The sequence below is a fragment of the Hippocampus guttulatus genome, chromosome 15 (assembly GCF_054856545.1).
Source record: "Hippocampus guttulatus isolate MCC_2025c chromosome 15, RoL_Hgut_1.0, whole genome shotgun sequence".
NCBI classification, from domain to species: Eukaryota; Metazoa; Chordata; class Actinopteri; order Syngnathiformes; family Syngnathidae; genus Hippocampus; species Hippocampus guttulatus.
In genome coordinates, this window is record NC_141275.1 from 3,739,791 (window position 1) to 3,759,694 (window position 19,904).

The window sequence follows — 19,904 nt, forward strand, 5'->3', positions numbered from 1 at the left end:
CAATTTGCACTTTGGTTCATAGCTCAATAGTTTTGTTACGTGGAAATAAATTAGTTTGCTATAAAAACATTTTTTGTAATGTTGTTTTGAAGGAGGAACACATTATTGAGGTATTTGAGCTGTCACAAAAGCAAAAAATAGTGTCAAACTTGAAACGATGCTTGAAATGCATGCTTTTACAAAAAGCAAATTTTCTCTGGATATCTGAAGAAAATCGGCCTTTTCCATAAAACTTAGCAATTTTCCATGCTGATTGCGAACGAACGAAGAAAGATAGAAACAAACTTTTTTTTCTGCTGAAAGAATAGAGTCTCAACTTTCTTCTGACAGGTTGTATGTTTATATAGCCATAGAACAGAAAATTCTGTGGGCCTTGCAACTCAGTCAAAATTCAGTAAAATGTGAGGGATTGAGTGATTGCTCCAGTGAAAAAGGGTGGTATTCAATGAGTTAAATGTTCTGATGTTCAGCACTTTGTTAAAGCTGCAGCGGTTATGAAAGCTCTATGTAAATAAAGCTGGTTAAACCCTTTAGCGTAGCCTCATCTCTTGGATGCATAAAGCAAATAGAGCCACTATTGTAGCTGCTATTCTATGCACCCTATAATGCGGTGCGCCTTATGCATTATGCTCCTTGACAATAAAGTTGGACTTGACTTGACTTTAATTTGAAAATTGTTTTAAAATAGGCCATTAATTGAAGGTGTGCCTTATATTCCGAAGCACCTTATACTGCGGAAAATACGTTAATTTTGTAAACATACTTCCTGTGTTTGTGTACCGTATTAAAGTACATACATCACTACTTTACCAGAGCGAAGCGTATTCCACTAAATTGTTGTGACCGGATAAACTTGTCTCGGTGCATGTGATAGCTTCTCCAGCTAACGTACGTAGCTTAGCACAGCTTGTTCTGTCAACACATCACTAAGCAGTGATTGAATATATTACTTAGGTGATTATTGAGGGATAAGAATACTAGGTCAGCAGGGCAGTCGCAGTTGGATCTTTTATCTTTTTTTTTTTTTTTTTTTACGTCCTCACGTCCACTGTGGGCCGTCGGAGTAGCCTAAATGGGTGCGAGAGGCACTTGACCCGGTAAGAGAGCAAAACATCAGGCCCTGGCTTCTATAAAATCTCCCTGTTTACTTTTAAGTGAGTTTCGTGTTAGTATACATAAACTTTGGCCAATTTATTTGTGGATGCATGCTTTCTACCTCTTTTGAAATTGACATTTAAACCCATGGTATACTGTACATTGAAACTGGTCACCAACCCATTCCTAACTGGAAGATAGTGGTCACACCTGCCTAACCCCCCCAAAAACAAAAATAGTCAAACCGTAAATGTTTATGTAAAAGACAGTCAAGCCTACATATAAATAATGACTGAACCCAGTGTACTCTTTTATGTTGAAGATCTTGTGCAGTCATGAACCCTTTTTAAAACCATGTCTGAACTTTCTCTCACCCTCTGCCCCACTTTCTCTGCACTGCCCTTTTTGAACACACTTGGCTCTTTGCCTTCAAGAGGTCTGACATTCTAACGCACTCCCAGGGTTACAGGCAACAGGAAGTTTCTCATTAGTTCGATGCTATTTCTGAAGCGTGGTTGGTTGGCAAGAATCTACAGAGAGCTTTGTCTTGTCAGTTTAATTCAAGTGTGAAATAAACTTAGCCAACCATTTTTGGAGTAATACTTCGAGCTAAAACTATTTCAAGCATACTTGCGTTTTTTTAACGCAACCCACCCAAGTTCATAGCTAGATCATCATAGTTCGATATATCAATGCGCTTGACAACGAAAATGCTTTTGTTCGGCAATCTTTGGTGAGTGATGTGGTTTATAGAATTCCGAGTCGGCAGCCAGCCATTGAACTGCATTGGCGATTGTCCAGTTAACTGCTCTTTGCCATTGGTTTCGAGTTATTCGGCGAAACCCATCAACGCCGTGTGGCGATGCACTGTTCCTATTCAAGCAAACAGTGGTTTGAGTGGCCAAAAGAAAAGAATAGGGCACGTAAATGGACCAGAAAATTGAAATGATACAGTTTCATCCTGGCAAAGCGAATGAATTTCACGCCGGTGTTGACGAGCGTTCTTTGTTACCAGTACTCCAAAAACCTCTGTTTTCTCAACCGGATTTGCAAAAATGGCAGGCGTGATAATCAATGAATAACTCTGGCTGTTGTTTATGAAAACTTTTGATTCAAAATATTATATGAGTGCATAGACGGAATCCTTTGTAATGGTTTGCAACTAACAATGCTGACGATATAATGTGTGGAGTGGCCGACAACGTAACTGAACGACGTTAGCAATGACAATGCCAGGACACCAACCCACTAAAATATGTGCTCTCAATACTAGCGAGAATGCTTGGACCAAGTAGCTAAACCCATCGTGCACAACTTACAGCACGGCGCAGCATCGAATTGCAAACAATAGTGCTAGGCTAATAACCGCAGACTATATAGCCTCGCATATTTCCAGTCCCGACGGGTCTCGTCTCCATTCCATGTCCAGCCGTTGGGGCACATTTTCCGCATCCTGAGCATCTGGCTCGTACATGTTTGGTCCAACATATATCTCTTCAAACACCCCTCAGATAAGTGACATAAAAATATTTGATTTGAGATTTTCTAAAATGACTTCACACTTGACCTTTAAAGCTCATGCGTTTGGAAATATACTACTGCTGAACATAGACAGTGTTGGCGTTATACTGTACCTTCATTCAACTTGGTTGAAGCTAAACAATTTTGGAATGATCTGAACATGGCTCATAGGTGTTGATATTGTTGGAAGTACATTTGGCAGTTGAGAAACTAAAATGCAATAATAGTGATTTATCTCCATTTGAATTAATTGATTCCTCCGCTGATTACTTGTAAATGAACCAAAAACCTAGTTTGGATGAGCAAAACAAAATGTATTATGTTTGAACTGAGTTCCAAACCTTTTTTTATGTTTAACTTTTTAAATGAGTACGCAACTCAACTGGCAACATTTTGAAATGAATTGTTGTGGGTCTTTATGGGTTAATTCATATTTTTGTTGCAGCTATGATGCATATAAGATCTCCAATCTATAAAAAGTGCTTCCTATAGGACATGGGTGTTGGGCCTCAATGGATATCTGCAGTCTTTGTGCTCCAAGACTAATTTTAATTCTGGTTTGTTTGATATTTTCTCCCACTCCCTCCAGGTTGGCTACTTTCCCAGTGAGTGTGTGGAGCTCATAAATGATAAAGTGCCACAGTCCATGACCAACTCTGTGCCGAAGCCAGGTACTGCTCTCCTTAACGTTCAAACCATTTAGTGAAATGTTGTCAGAAGGGAATAATCGTTGATGACAGTTTAGAGATAAGGGCTGCGTTTTTAGGAAGTAGTTCAGGATGCGTTTGTACATGTGCGTGCGTGTGTGAATGTGTGTGTGTGTGTGTGTGTGTGTTATGCCTCAGGCAAACCCTTGGTTTATTTCAACAGTTTTTTGACTCAGAATTTTATGAATGTTATTCATTCATCTTCCGTACCGCTTGATCCTCACGAGGGTCGAGGGGGGTGCTGGAGCCTATCTCCGGGCAGTAGGCGGGGGACACCCTGAATCGGTCGCCAGCCAATCGCAGGGCACACAGAGACGAACAACCATCCGCGCTCACACTCACACCTAGGGACAATTTAGAGTGTTCAAACAGCCTGCCGCGCATGTTTTTGGAATGTGGGAGGAAACCGGAGCACCCGGGGAAAACCCACGCAGGCCCGGGGAGAACATGCAAACTCCACACAGGGAGGCCGGAGCTGGAATCGAACCCGGTACCTCTGCACTGTGAAGCCGACGTGCTAACCACTGGACTACCGGGCCGCCATGTATGGTTTACCTAATTTGAATATACACAAGCCAATAAGTATGCTAAACTTTTACTGGGATATTCAAATCCATACGTTACAAATCCTAATAACATAATGTTGTGACTGTACGTTTGGGAATTCGCATGTAAATTTCAACGCCAAAGACTGATTCATTGATGATGACTTTCATTCACAAGAATCTGGCCGGCCTTGGAATGAGACTTGGAGCCAGATGATAACCATCAGGAAGACTGATGTCATGACAAAATGATAATGCTGTAAAATAAATAAATAAATAAGACCACCAATGCTACAAATTGCTAGTTTCCAGATTTTCCGGTGCCTGAAGCACCTGACCGATCAGATGGATAATAAATAATTCTCATGATATTGTAATCCGTTGTAGTACATGGACGACCACATGTTCATATTTTAATTGATATGCCTGTACATACTCCCGCTTTGGTGCACACTGCTTGTCTGGGTTACTTGCACATTTATTTCCACAATTTGCCACTTCATCCACAATTGAGAATATTTTAATATTAATCAAAATAGTTGTTGTTTTTTCCTCTGATTGCGCAGATATTTGATTTTTACAGATAGCCACTATTCAAGGTTTAGTTTTCGAAACTCCGCGGCTGTCAAAAGCATTTTTATGATTAATGGGCTGACCAAGGCTTGATTGTCATTGTCATTCATTGTCAGACGCACAACGAATATTGCACTGGGTTACAGCCCCCATTGCTTGTTCTCACTGCTTTGATGCATCGTGAATACAGATGTCTCATCGCACACAATTGAGCCGTATGTATGTGGTAACTTGCATGTGTCTTGATATGTTGCATTTGACTCTGACTCCTCTGCCTCAGCGTCCCCGTGCTCTGGCCTGCCGCCCGCTTCATGGAGTCTCTTCCCTCCCTGTGCGTGTTGGTATAAAATTGCTTCCAACTGCTCCATGCATTCCTCCCTCACTAGTGCACTTAGACATATAAACTGTGATTGCGTTGCAGTTTGTTTGTCAGATTTAACTTGATATTGGATACAATGACATTGTTGTAATCTGAGACTTGAGTAAACGATGGCAATTTTTCTTTCTAACGTCCAATGCTTTTCTCCCTCTGCTGCTTCTCTCATGTCTCCATCCATCCATCCGTCTTTCTGTTGGTCCATCCATTCATCGGGATGCATGCAGATTTGGAGATGGAGAGTGTAATACAGGACAATGCATGGGTGGCCGACCCGCTTAACCACTACAGCCTAAGTTCAGGTAGAAAAGCCTCTTGGTGTGCTGCCCGAAACTAACTCCAAACTGACAGCAATGTTTACTTTGTGCAACTCTCATAACATATAGTTTGTATGGAGTTAGAAATACAGTGGAAACTATAAATTTGACTGCAGTCCATTCCGCAACACTGGTCAACAACCCCCTCTGTCACAGTCTCAAATCATCTCTCCCCAGGGAAATAAATGGATGTGCAATTAATCCGTTCCAGACCCCACCAAGCCCACCCAAAATTCATTTATTACATGTTTTTTCATGAGTGATAACATTTCCTCCCCACATAGCCTTCAAACATGGAGAACACAAACACAAAACATGACTATAACTAATGAATTGGCTTTCCTTCTTCTTCTTGTGTGGGGTCTATTGGCAGTTAGCAAACCATCTTTACGGCACCATCAACTGGATACAGCCTCCAGCTGTATACAGCCACCAACTGATATTGTCCTTCCACTTTAAAGAAACCAATGTGAATTGATGGTGACTGGGTGTGGCCGCCTTGTAGCAGTGTGTGTCGGAAGTGCACTTGTATCTCAAATTTTGCTCATGTCACATAACAAAAAAAAAAAAAAAATTGGTCAAGTGATGTCTCGTGTCTTGAAATGTTTTCAGGTCAAGGCACTCATATCTCAAGGCACTGCTTTACATCTCATTAATCTGGTATAGAGTCAAACTTTCTCGATCATAAACCCTTTATTAACTGTACGGGTTGAGTTGCTATTTCAACATACACAAGTGTTACATAAGTGTAAAAGTAGTATAATCATTTTAAAAAGAAGACGTGTACGGTACATTTATCCTTTTAAGTGCTGACTATGCAAGTTCCTTCGTGTAAGTAAGTGCAACTCATACTGTGGGGAGCGTTCCTCTTTTTTTCATTATTGTGCTCAAATTATACTGAGAAGCCCTGACAGAGATGTGTGTACCAAACAGCTGACCGCGTGCCTAATTTGCCAACGAGACCAAGTCAGATTTAATGCATCTCTCTTAGTGTTATACACAATGATGGTTCGATCTAAATTATAGTGAGTGGGCACATAGAAATGTTCAATAGTTCAATTCTAAATTGTACAATCTTTAGGTTCAAAATTGGAAGTTCCACCACAACAGAAATCAACCTAATGATGCTCCACATACCAATAAATGTTTGTGACCTTCCAAAAACATTTTGTAGCGAGTGGTAAATTAAACTCTTCATCCCATCTGGTTGTCACATAATAATGGTATATGTAAGACCATGAGAAAATAGACATCTTTTTTGCATACTATATATTTTAGGTTTGTCAGAATAATTCTTCCAGGGAATTATCAAATGCAATTTGTATATAAGAGACGAAAACCCGAATGTTGCTGAATATAGTAAATGCGTCTCTACTTTGAAATCGGTATTCACGGGAGAGAACCATCTTCTGTTCCTAGCTTTCAGTTCTCGGTCTTGGTCCCCTAAAGGTATATGCAAATGACTTCAGGGGTGAGCCAGGTTACTGGAGCATTCCTAAAAGCTCCTCAACATATCCTGTCTGGATGAGGTCCAGCTGTTTGTCTGTTTGGTCGAAACTGAAAGATGGTGGTAGGGGTGTCGTGGTCCTGGGTCCTGACTAGCCATGATTTATTTAATCCTTTCACAGCAAGGGAGGGGGGCAGGGAGGGAAGCGGCTGTAAACCCATCCATTGAGTGGTAAGCTTTGTTCTGCAATAGTATGAATCGCTGTTTCCCTCTCCATGGCGACGAAAAGAGCACATTCCTGTAGGGATCTACAAGTATTGAAAAAAAAAATTACTCTCTCTTCCGAGGTTCAATTTGCACTTTCCTAACAATTGCCCCAGTGTGATGATGGAAACTTTACCATCCTCACATTGCAAACAGGTTGTAGTTGCCACTCATTTGATGATGCAAATGGATAGTCAGCCTTCTTTTGACATGCCAGTTGCTGACCCAGATGTGGAGCAACCCCTTCATTTCTACGCCTACTGTCATGTCTGGGGACCTGTGATTTGGGCAGCTGCTTGAGCATAAACTGAGTGAGCTCAAACAGCTGCTCATGCGAACGAGGCAGGAAGTCATTGAATAGAGAACGTGTGAGAGACTGATTTGTTCCTGCAGTTCCCAAGGATCCCGGCTCATTTCCTGGTGCTCCAACTCTGAGCTGTGAAATTCTCGAGGTCCCTTGTGTAACTTGTCTCTCCACATGATTCATTTTAACGACTGAAGTTTGGTGGAGGCTGGTGCTGGTGGTTCTTAACTTGCTGCATATGTCAAAGCTGGGAGGGGGGGGGGGGTTTCCCCCATTATTATTTTGTGGGATTTTTCACATCACATTGCACTCAACTCATTCTGTAATGTGGTGTTGGGCAACATGGCAGAGGGCTTCTCGCCCCATTTGTCCTGTAGGTGACGCGGTGAGCACTTGTATCAAAGGTCAACTCCACCCCTTACCGCACTGTGCTTACAATGTGCCTTGCATGCTGACTCTCGCTGACAAGTTTACCACATGCTGCAAAGCTTGATGATCTTCCATTCTGAAAAGGAATGAGGAATTCCAATTGAATTCACCCTTTTTTTTTTTAAATATCAGAATTTGATCTAGCTCACGGGGTTTATTGGTGTACAGTACGCATCATACGCATAAGCTGTGAATGAGGAGCATTGTCATTTTTGTGCTGATTGTACAAAGTTGTGGTCCATACTTGGCCATTATTGTTTGGCAGATTTGTTGGAATTCTGAACCACGAAACAAAAGCCATATATTTGGTCACAGCATGACCAACATTGCCTTCCATTAAAAGAAAATGACAAACGAGGACGTGAAATAATTTCAAAGGACGTGAATGTCGAGTTGAAGTCACATGAAGTGGAAGAGTCCGACTGCAGTCTCATGATCCTCGACCATCGACAAATCAAATTAGCTTTACTCAACATAAATCCTGCACAACTAATTTCAGGAATGACAGGAATTCTTGAGAAGCAGTGGGGCCTCATTGTTGGAGAAAGTTGAAAGAAAGTAAAAATGTGTACAATTAATGTACCGTATTTTCTGCACTAAAAGGCGCACTGGATTATGAGGCGCACCTTCAATGAATGGGCTATTTTGTAATTTTTTTCATATATTGCACGCACTGGACTATAAGGCGCAATCTACAATGCATCCACTAGATGGAGCTACAGGTATGTCTTTGTCCGTCTCTGTGCCTTCTCTTCTTCCGTTAGACTCGAGAGGTGTTCATGACCACCTCCAAAAAAAGGTAAATTAACGATTGCTTCAATGAATCAACGACCATTGAAAATACAGTAATGCATCAAAACTGAAAATCACAAAATAAATTCTGTAGCCCCCCGACAGAATTTATTTTGGCATTTCCTTGAGCGTAGCTGCAACAGAACGTTCAGATGTCAGTAAATTGGAGGAGACTGGACTGTCTCAGAAGTGTTTATTTATTCCTTTGTTGTGTACTGAATTCACAAGCGAGGAAATCACAAAATAAATTCTATATCCCCCCTACAAAATTTATTTTGTGATCTCCTCGCTTGATTTTCTTTGTGGTTTCATTGAAGTAATAATTAATTTACGTTTTTCGGAGGCGGCCATGAACGCCTCTCGAGTGGAATGGAAGAAGGCACGGAGACGAACAAAGACGTACAGTACCTGTATTTGTTGAGACTGTGAAAACCATTAATAAAGTCTGCATTAAAAAAATAAATAAATAAAACCACAACCACAGCTCTCCTTTTTTCAACAAATACAGATGCCTCCGTGCCTCTTTTCTTCCGGTCAACTCGAGAGGTGTTCATGACTGCCTCCGAAAAACCCATTGGCATTTCCTGTATCATAGCGCCAACAGTACGATCGGATAAGATAAGATAAGAAAACCTTTAATAGTCTCACAAAGGAGAAATTCCCACTTCACAGCAGCAAAGTTATGAGAGGAAGAAGTAGAAGAACAAAATAAATAGGAGCTGCTGGAAAGGCAGCCAACCTCGCGGCGCCATCTTGAAGTCAAAATAACACAAGATGTAAGTCGTAGTTATTTATTCCTTTGTTGTGTATTCACAAATGATGAAATCACAATATAAATTCTGTAGGGGGGGGGCTATAGAATTTATTTTGTGATATCCCCATGTATTATTTTCCATTTTTGTTTAGTTTCATGGAAGTAAGAGGCGGTCTTGAACGCCTCTTGAGTCGAACGGAAAAAGGCACGCAGACAGACAAAGACGTACTTGTATTTGTTGAGACTGTTTTAAAAAATTAACACCACAGCTCTCCTTTATTCGGAGCTGCAACACAAATTTATTTAAAAAAGCAGCGACACAGTTCACTGAACCAACAGCAAGTTATAACATTGGAAGCATGTCTCCAGGAAGGAGCCATCTTGGAATCAACGCATTACCGTAATGACCATACAAAAGACGCACCGGATTTTAAGGCGCTCTGTGAGCTTTTAAGAAAAATGAAGACTTTTTGGTGCGCCCTATAGTGCGGAAAATACGGTACTTGTATTTGTTGAGACTGTTTTCAAAAATTAACACCACAGCTCTCCTTTTTTCGGAGCTACAACAAAAACTTATTTAATAAAGCAGCGACACAGTTCACTGAACCAACAGCAAGTTATAACATTGTAAGCATGTCTCCAGCAAGGCGCCATCTTGGGGTCGACATATTACGGTAATGACCATACACAAGGTGCACCGGATTTTAAGGCACGCCGTGAGCTTTTAAGAAAATGGAAGACTTTTCGTGCGCCTTATAATGCGGAAAATACGGTACTGTATTTGTAGTTGGAAGTCTTCAAGCATTATTATGGGGTAAACTGGTCAGTAATTTAAGGGTACTATACGACAGTAATCCCCATTTATCGCGGGGGTTACGTTCCAAAAAGAACCAGTGATAGGTGAAATCCGTGAAGTAGTGAACTTCATTTTTTACAGTTATTATACAATACTGAACTATGTATACAATGAAACCAAAGACCAAAACCTGTTTTCAGGCCCAAGCACAAAAAAAAACGTTTTCAACAAATAACTATAATAGTTTTTGGAAATACTGTACTGTAAAATAATATTGCTTGAGCGCGTCCTCAGGTGCCTTTGCCGGTGCAGAACGTTTTGTCGACATTGTGGGGTACGTACATATGTACAAAGACGAGGTGCGGAGACTGTTCACGTTGGTCAGTACCTTAGCCAATCAGGATTCAGAACGCAATTCACTGTTTAAAAGCATTAAAAAAAACTGTACGAAAAAAATCCGTGAAACAGCGAAGCCGCAGAAGGTGAACCGCGTTAGAGTGAAGATCACTGTATATCTTCTTCACATAAACCAAACCTGTTGCACTTCTTATAAGATAAGATAAGAAAAGATAACCTTTATTTGTCCCACGCTGGGGAAATTTGCAGTCTACAGCAGCAGAATTGGGGGTTAGAAAAGAAAAAAGCAAAGTGTTTCATGCACAAGTAAATGTTTCAGAAAAAGAACTGTACACAGTATAGAATGCAATATAAATATAAGATATAGCTCTAGATATAAGCATATATACAACTGCATATATGTAGGATAAGGTGGCTGTGCTATTTACAATGGTTACAGGTTTTCACATGTTTTTTCAGCAGCCTGACAGCAGTCGGTAGGAACAAGCGGCGGTATCTCTCCTTCTTGCATTCTCTTTATATTCTGCCATCTCATTATAATAGTTTTGTGAGTGTTTTGGATTTTTTCTGATGGCAAACATGAAAACCAAATACAGTAGGCTTGTCAGGGAGAGGCGGTCATGGGTAAACTGGGCTCAGGAGTCATTTAAAACAAGTGCTCTTTCCAAAGAAATGGATCAGCATAGTTCATTGTCAGTAAATGTTTGGACTATATTTTTCTGACTATATGTTGCTCTGGAGTACAATTCATGCCAGTAAATAAAATACATCATGAACAATAAAAATTTTAAAAAACATACAAATCATTTCAGACTATAAGCCGCATTTTAGGGGTGAATGTATTTCACAAAAACAGAGATCAGCATTTTGGCTCTCAGGAAGTCCGGTCCAGCCAGATGCTCAAAACGCTGACCCACATCGAGAGTCCATTTTTTCCCCCCTCTTAAGAATCAATCAGTAGCTTTCACTGCTTATAATCGAGCAAACATGCTGCAGAGATAAAATAAACAACTTTACTGAGATTTGTGCTGTTCTTAGTGAAAAATAGCCGTCGCAATCACTTCCTCTGTGTGACAATGCTAACACGCCCATGTAATCAAAATCCCTTTTCCCCTTTAAGTGCATCCATTTCAAAAACACTTATCACGAGCATAATGTCAATGCAACACCGTTTAACGGACTTCCACGCTGTCCATAATGTGACAAGACGTTGGCAGAAACCATTACGTTGCACGTCTTTCCTTCTCTGTCCACGAGCTACCTCCCACGATTTAAAACTGGAATGCACTTCCACCAAAATGACCTACAAGGAAGTTGAGCCGAAATTTCAAGAGGATCACTGTATAGTACGATGTTATTTTTAAGTGGTTCGTTTATCAATACTAAAATCAAGTTAAATCACTAATTGAGGACACAAAAAAGACTACTTCATTACGCTGACGTGTTGCCAGCGTTTAGCAGCAAATTCCCTCTTGGCTACCGGTACTTGGATTACATTAAAGGCAGTTAAATGAATGCACATTTTAATGCTTAGAGCCTGACACAGTTGCCATTTCTACTTATTTAACAAAACAGGCTTACTCAAATGGGTTGTTTAAACCGACAAAATCTGTACTATGCTTCTAATAACACTTTTTGTTTCATGGACCAACGTCTATGGGTAGATTTGTTTAAAATTGTTATAGTCAGTTATGATTTATAGAATAGCTTCAAAAAATATATGTTCCTCCTAATTTTTCAAGGTGTTATTTATTTTTACCGATATCACCGATTAAGGCCACAGTATCATCTTGAATTTAAATTGTGCCGTCATTTCTAAACATGTCAGGACTGCTCGCATGAGCTGAACACTTTTAACAAAAGTTGAATTTACAATCATCTAACTTGTCTTTATTATTACTTTGTACATACCTTAAAGAATTTAAGATGTTAACCAATGAATGTTATTATAAAAACCGCTACTTGCTGCTGCACTATGCAGTGATTTACAAATGATTTGATTCATCGACTAATCGCGACAACTCTATCTGGCAGCCCCAGTGTCGAACATGGTTTCCAGTTTTATTGGTCACGCTTAATAAATAAAATAGATTTACAGTACATAGCTAGCTAGACAGAGTTGCATGCATTATTTCTTTAGTGTATTCTTGTGCGTGACTGCACGATTTGAAAGGCGCACGGTTCAGCTGCCAGGCATTTTAATATTTTGCAAAGCCAACAGCGAATAAGTTGCAGTGTTCATATGATCCTGAAATTTAACCATATATCACAGGACGGCCATTGTTCACCATCTAGAGGTAATTTTCTACATATCATTGGAAAATTGTACCTGTTTTTCAACAAATTATCTTTGCATGAATATGGTGAAACTGTCCAAGTGTATGTGTATATACATATACTGTATAGAGAGAGAGAGAGAGATGTATAGGGTTTTTTGTGCTCTAGGTATCGAGCGCTTCAATAGGAAACATTGGAGTACCACTACATTCAACAATCGCCTGCAAACACAGCGCTAAGTGAACGTAATCTATTTATAGCTCACTGCAGGGAGGTTCGATTACAAGCATTTAACATTTTTACCTACTTTTGAACAAGTTCGTTTTTGGGCTCTCATATCAAACTCCTCGACCATATTTTCAATCGGTTAAGTATAGTACTGTGTTATAACCCACGCAGTCAACCATTACCACGACAATGTGGCCGGCGATAAAAACAAGGTGGACACTTTGTCACATGCGATTGTGTTTCAGTTAAAAACTCCGAGACGTTTTTTCCATGTCGTATCCCCGAATACTGTTCTCAAATGTTCCATTTTTGTTGAAGCACTTGAAGGCAGCACGAGTTGGCAAGTAAACTAATTCCTCAGCGCAGGCGCGCGCACGTCTTGGAGTAGCACGCGTGTGAATGTGAAGATATTAGCTGACAGAGCAAATAGGACACCGTGCTCTCAGTTTGTCTTTTCGCCAGTTTTATTTCTTTTTCAACATCTACAACTAGTTTCCTAATTTAGGATTGGTCCACTCTTGTACAGTTTTACGCCCGTGGAAGAAAAAGACGAGCGTAGGGTTGGACTTTATTCGGTTATAGGTAGAGTCCCAAGGCGAGTTTAGTCCTGTAGTGTCCAAGTAAGGTAAGAAGTTATACTTGAATTATACCAGTATATGACAGTAAGTTATCACAGTAGTCCCTAAATGTGCATTTCAGAGTACTACGTCCTTGTAATTAACTCTTTGTTTGGCGAAATAAGTGGCCGATTTGAACCTTGGAGTGTTCGAATGAATCGTCTTGCTGTCGATAGGAAATTTGGTCAATACCTTCTTTCTATTTACTGTTGATCCCAAAATGTAATTACTGTTCGTTTCTTTCACCTACAAAGAAATGTATAATCACGATTGACGTTTCGAGTTGCACAGTGCAATATAAATCGTTTACAGTATTTTATCTTTACATTACGGTTCATCATTTTCTACCACAAAGTTCCCAGCCAATCTAGTAACTGGGTCACAGGGATTTAGTGGTGTGTAAACGCTGTTTTAGCTCTCGGAATGTTAAATATTAAATTACTCCTGATGCCATGCCATTGTTGATGGATACGTGATAATCACTCCAGCAAATGTCTGTCATGTGTTTTTGTGCGCTGAAATCTGTTGATAGAAGGCAATACTTGTTATTGTTGCAATACAGTAGTACAGCGCAACACAATGAGGCTAGCCGCTTTGTTAAATGCATGATTACCAACAGGAAATAATGACCAAAATTAGTGTTGAGTTCCCATTGATTGTCAGTGATACTTTAAAAATCTGGAAGGGTTGTTATTGGACACTTGGCCGCTTTTGTTCAAATAAGGTCAGTGATACTCATGACTGCTATTCGGTGCTTAGGTATGTGACAATTCACTCATGTCAAGGAGAAAAACAGTATTTCAGTTTTGTAAATATCTTAAGAATTAAGGAAATTATGACGTATCAAAGGGTGCTAAAAGCGGACCCAAATGCTCCCCAGCGCCCCCCCCAACCTATTTAGACTACCAAATTATACTGTACTGTGTAATTTGCTTCCGCAGTACACACATTTTATGAAACTTCTTCATTTCCCCATATACCTCAAAGTTATGCAGTATAGGTTGATATAAATGTGCCGGCCAGCTTTCAACACTTTTTAGGCAGTCAAAGATGAGTTATCCCACCGTGTGTGCGCTAAACATTGAAATTCGGCATGAAAATCATCACATTTGAAAACAAGGCGACAGAAAAGATTCCACTGTGCATTGTATCTAAACATATAAGCAGAAAACACAGCTTTAACAAGCCAGAGGAGTGCAAAACAGAACCGCGCGGCATTATCACATGAAAATGGCCTCACAAAAAATGGAAACGAGTCAGTTGTTATATTCCAACTGTGCTGTTGTTTACACACTGTTTTTGCAATGTGCAGACAGGAAATGTTAAGTTATGTGTGTGTGTGTGTGTCTGTGTGCGTGTGCGTGTAAGCACCAGGGTTACTTTAAAAATGTATTCCAATGTAGTTGCGAGTTACTTAGTTTTATTGTTGTCTTTTTTTTTGTATCACGAATACATAAACCCAGTACTTGTATTCCATTACTCCTTAATTCTGGTAAACAGCATTGTTTTTTGGGTTTCTGTGTGTGTGTACTTGTTCCTTGGCCTTTATCACGAGATTGTAATGAATCAAAACAAAATAGACATTTGCACTTAAAGAAAACCCCAGTATGGTCTGTCTTCATTCATTTTTGCGGAAGCATTCATTATTAAGAGAATATTTTCCTTTTTGGTGAATTGCCAGTCAGACATTTGCTACACAAACCTTTCCAAGGAGAGCTGTTCGTTTCCCACTCGGGCACCGACAGTAACTGGGTGTGTACAACTGTTGAATCCAGAGGGGGTTTCGGCCAGTGAATAGACCTAGCCCATTTAAGACGATTATGTTGATTTTTGTATTCAGGGCAAGGTGGCACCTAGTAGTTGTATCAGATAACTCAGGCTCCAGCCTTTTCTTTGTCTCTGTGGAGTCGCTCTGAAACATCACTGATGCGTTTCTATGGAGCTGGAATTTTCCTGCCCAACTGCTTCCTCTGAAAAGTCTCTCTCTGATTACATTGACAGGGCTGTGGCTTTTGGGTTGAAGCGGGGAAAAGAATGAACATTTGCCATTACGTGGATAATTGTTTTCTGCTGTGATGCTTGGCCTCATGTCCTCGTCCCCCCGCAACCTCCCCTACTCATCATAGCCAAGCCTCAGTGGGGAAAAATTTTGTCACACGCAAGCTGCAACTTAAACCTGCCAGTGGTCCTTACGCTACAACTCCTGTTGAGCTCTATCCTGTCTGGATTTTATCTGCTTTATATTCAAATGCCAGGCCAGGGCGGCAGGCTCAAATTTCCTTAGCTATCATCATCTGGATCCCCACCCTGCACCAGACTGCCACATGTCAAAGATTTATGACTGCGTTTGAAATATACCATTTGATTAGAAACGACTGAGCTGTGGTTAAAAGTGAATATCATTTTACTTTGGGGGTGTGGTGAGAGGCGGTTGGTCCTTTTATGTTTTTGTATTGTTTTCTGTGGTTTCATTCGGAGGTTATAATAGTCCGACACCCTACTAAAGTTGTGACTTTATGGTGACATCATTTGCCTAAAAGAAGGGGTTGCATTAGAATCAAGCCAAAATTAAGCAAAAGAGACTGAACTAAGCTGCTTGTGTAGGATTTCACAATGTAGGAGTAAAAATTGAGCTTCTGCACTTGATGTAGTGGTTCTCATATCTGTCCTTCCTACTTTCCATCTTCAGTGTCGAAGAAGCATGGCAAGCTGATCACCTTCTTGCGCTCCTTCATGAAGTCCAGGCCCACCAAGCAGAAGCTGAAGCAGCGGGGCATCCTCCGGGAGAGGGTCTTTGGCTGCGACCTGGGGGAGCACCTCCTCAACTCTGGACATGATGGTGAGAGTGCCAGGAAACATATCGTTGATTTTGTTTTCTTCGCCGTCAGTTCTGCAAAAGCGTGATAAAACCTATCATTCATTGCCCAGTGGTACCTCTACTTACGAGTGTCTCTTCATCTGAAATTTTCAAGTTACGAAACGCCTCAACAGGAAAATATTGCCCCTAGTTACGAAAGAAATTTCAAGATACGAAAGGTAAAAATACAGTATGGGCTGCTACTCGCAGCTCCGAGTTTCCTGAGCGCAACATACTTAGAGCTGCTCTGCCATTGGCTATGACCAAGCATCATCCTGGCATCCCATTGGCTAAGAGGGACTTTACCGTCTGTGTCTATGTATGTAGATAGATAAATAGATATGTGTCGATGCAGCGTCCTCGTCATTCGCCCCTCGGGCCATGAGGTGTTCCGATAGTTTTACATAAATGTGAATCACCCAGAAAAAGTGCTCACCAGTCCGGCGATCGCTCACTATGCTGATGTTTGCCTTGGACATTTTCGAAGGATTGTTAAAAGCCGACAAACGCAAACGGTTCTTGGTTCAGTTCTTTACAAAACGGCAGGCAAAAGCCACTTCTGAGAGAGAACATGAACTAAAGAGGGTAAAAAACGATGACAATGCAGTTAAATGTTAAGTGACCATTTTTATTCTTGACTCGCTTCTTTGTTTATTGCATTATTCACAATTCTCATTTATTGCACAATAATCTAATTGTAACATGTATTTGTTACATATTTTCATGCAGTTTTATGCTTTATGTCTGAATTTTTTGGGGGCGGGGGCTTGGAACGGATGAGGGCATTTACATAGAAAGCGCATCTCCACCTCCAAAATGTTCTTGTTCAGAACTTTCTTCCAGAACCAATTAATTTCGTAAGTACAGGTACCACTGTACTGTATAGTTGAAAGGTCAGTGCTGTTGTGCATGACCAAACCATCGCCTTCGCGGAGGCAAGCTAGTTGGTTCAGCGACAATGATTTACCCCCCAAATAATTTGAGCAAATGTTTTTATTTCAGGAGTAGGGCTGTGTATGAAACTGGTCGCCATTTGTGTTATCAGTTCCCAAGATGTAGCTCTAAGTTTCCAAAAGGTTGTTGACCTCTGTTTTATTGAATGGTAACCAAAAAAAAACCCCCCAAAAATCATTTGGTTTTATATTGGTTTTATTTATACGCACTCTGATCATCTCATTTACAAGCAAGGCTATAGAAGGGTACTTTGATTAGTAAGGAAAACCATGTCACGGGTGAGAAAATACTGTATATATATATATATATATATATATATATATTTTTTTTTTTTTTTGTCATGTAAGTCGCGGGCATCAGCTGTGGCAGCCGTTGTTTTGTTGAATCCAATTTGAAATTGCACTGCTGCAATGATTTGGCTGATACACTTGGTCACAGGATAAAATACATTTCAGGCCATGACGACAATCCATTGACTCGGTTTCCTGGTACGTACCACACAGTCATGTGGTCATAAATCACAGTTTGCCGTTGCTGTTGATCCTTCACCCCTGTAACTCAACAGATACCATATTAGCCTTCTCTGTTGTGACAAATGCTAACATCCGGACATGCTAAAGACAAAAGAAAGTACGCGTCATTCCTTGAATGTAAATCTGGGTCTGACTTTCCTCAAAAATGTATGTAACACAGATTGTGTTGAACTTGATGTTTGATTTTTGATGAAGATGAAAAAAAAGATCATTCCCCATGAAATGAGTGGGCTTGTTCATCCCCATTGTTCTCTCTGTTGTGCTGTCAAATGTCAGTTAGTTCGCCTAAAAATATTTACTCCCCCACCTCGACTCATCTGTCTTGCTGTGTGTGGAATTTTTCAGAGGGGCAAGTGCCATCCTTGACTCTGTAAGCTGCGGGAGGCTGGGAACCTTTTTATACCTTATCTGCAATCTTAACACAGAAAAACTAAATACCAAATTCAAATGGGTTCACCCTGGGCTGTGAAAGCACTATTCCTACCTAAATCCAGAAGCAAAAAAAAAAAAAAAACCATACAGCCTACAGCCTCTCGTTCAAAACAGTTTCCCAAATTAATTTTGAACACACAACACGCACCATCTTTGAACTTGCAGCGCTCAGCGAACACTAGACAAATATTGACAGAATGTGTAAGTGTGTGCTTTATTTTTATTTATTTTTTTTTACTGTGTGCAGTTCCTCAGGTCCTCAAGAGCTGCACCGAATTCATCGAGAAGCACGGTGTGGTGGATGGCATCTACCGCCTCTCTGGCATAGCTTCGAATATCCAGAAATTGCGGTAGGAGCATCATGGACCCCGTTTATATATATGATGAAGTCACACACATTTGGGAGCTTGTTCTTCATGTGTTGCTGTGGCGTCGCTCTTCTGCTTACATGTAAATATATACATTACATGACTGGAATGTGCTTGTGTATGTTGTGGGATGGATCACTTAGCGGGGTCCAATTTCCAGTGGGGGTGGGCTGCTTTTTGGCCACGAGCACTGTCCCGTTGCACGTCATTCAAAGAGCATTCGTGTGGTTTCCTGTTTACTGTATTCTACCAGCAGAAAGCTGGAGGATACTATGGATTCTGACTCATCTTTCCCCCCGAAGAGATCGCGTTGTGCCCTGAACACGCAAGGTCACAGTTTCATTTAAAACATACATATTTTTGTTAATACTAATTTGTGAGATTTATTTTTTAATATTGAAAAATAGGACCCAGGGAAAAAATGCTGAATTTAGGTCATTTTATTTTAACATATAGTACTTTATCTTCAATAAGAAGTCAATGCAAGTGGGGAAAAAGTCAAATGAACTGGGAAATATAAAGATTAAATAAACGCTTAGTGGGCTGGGAGAGGGATTGTGTGTAAAAATATGTAGGTTTTTTTCCCCTCCGATGTTCATTTTTTCAAAAACCTATTATTAATTTCAACAATATGCAAAACAGTATGTTCTATCACATTAATTTAATTTTTTTAATGTCATTGTAGGTAAAGTAATCTGCAATTATATTACATAGGGCGTGCCTCCCCCTACTGTAGACTGCCGTGTTTCGCCGCCATCTTTATGCTACGGATATACGTAGGAGACAAACTTCACAAATGTAGTTCCTCAACATGATTACAGCATATGTAACAAATATCATGCACTTACTCTTTCACAGTTGAGGCACGCGCTTCGAGCTAAGGACATTGCGTTCTATTTGTTCACCATTAGATCGAACTAAATTCTATACACTGTCCCTTTAAGAAAACCAAAAACTGTTTTTGTGCACATTGTAATATCAGTAGTTCGTCCTCCACCAATGATTGTAAATGCTTTTCTGTTAGATGCTTGAATGCTATCCCAAAGCAGTATCGTTGATAGCTAGATTAATCTTCATTGAATGTATATACAATATAAGTGTAGTTAACTAATACTGTATTGTAGTGCAGGCTTTCTAGTCACCAACCATCTTAGGAGAACTTTCGCTGACCCATTATTCCCATAGTCCAGTCATATTTTACTTGGCTGACTTTGACTTGAGTGCGATGCCGAGGTTTTGGACATGGCTAACACTAGCGTTAGCACGTCAAAGACAGGGAACTCCTTTACTTTAAAAATCATCATAATAATAATTCTCATTGTGCTTGCCGCTGGGACTGCCAGGTATGATTTTCACAACCT

The 19,904-nt window shown here is 40.3% G+C and overlaps 1 protein-coding gene across 5 annotated transcripts in view; it reads left to right on the top strand.

The window, feature by feature from the left end:
• arhgap32b (Rho GTPase activating protein 32b) overlaps window positions 1–19,904 on the top strand; it is a 99,045-nt gene that overhangs the window by 66,789 nt on the left and 12,352 nt on the right. For 2 of the 5 annotated variants that reach the window (XM_086130956.1, XM_086130959.1), the window contains 5 exons: window positions 3,206–3,287; window positions 4,722–4,772; window positions 5,045–5,119; window positions 16,089–16,238; window positions 18,423–18,525. In XM_086130956.1, coding sequence (XP_085987082.1) covers window positions 3,206–3,287; window positions 4,722–4,772; window positions 5,045–5,119; window positions 16,089–16,238; window positions 18,423–18,525 — 461 coding nt within the window. Of the gene's footprint in view, window positions 1–3,205; window positions 3,288–4,721; window positions 4,773–5,044; window positions 5,120–13,217; window positions 13,408–16,088; window positions 16,239–18,422; window positions 18,526–19,904 lie in introns of those variants that run through there. The other 3 variants (XM_086130957.1, XM_086130958.1, XM_086130960.1) reach the window with 3 other exon arrangements.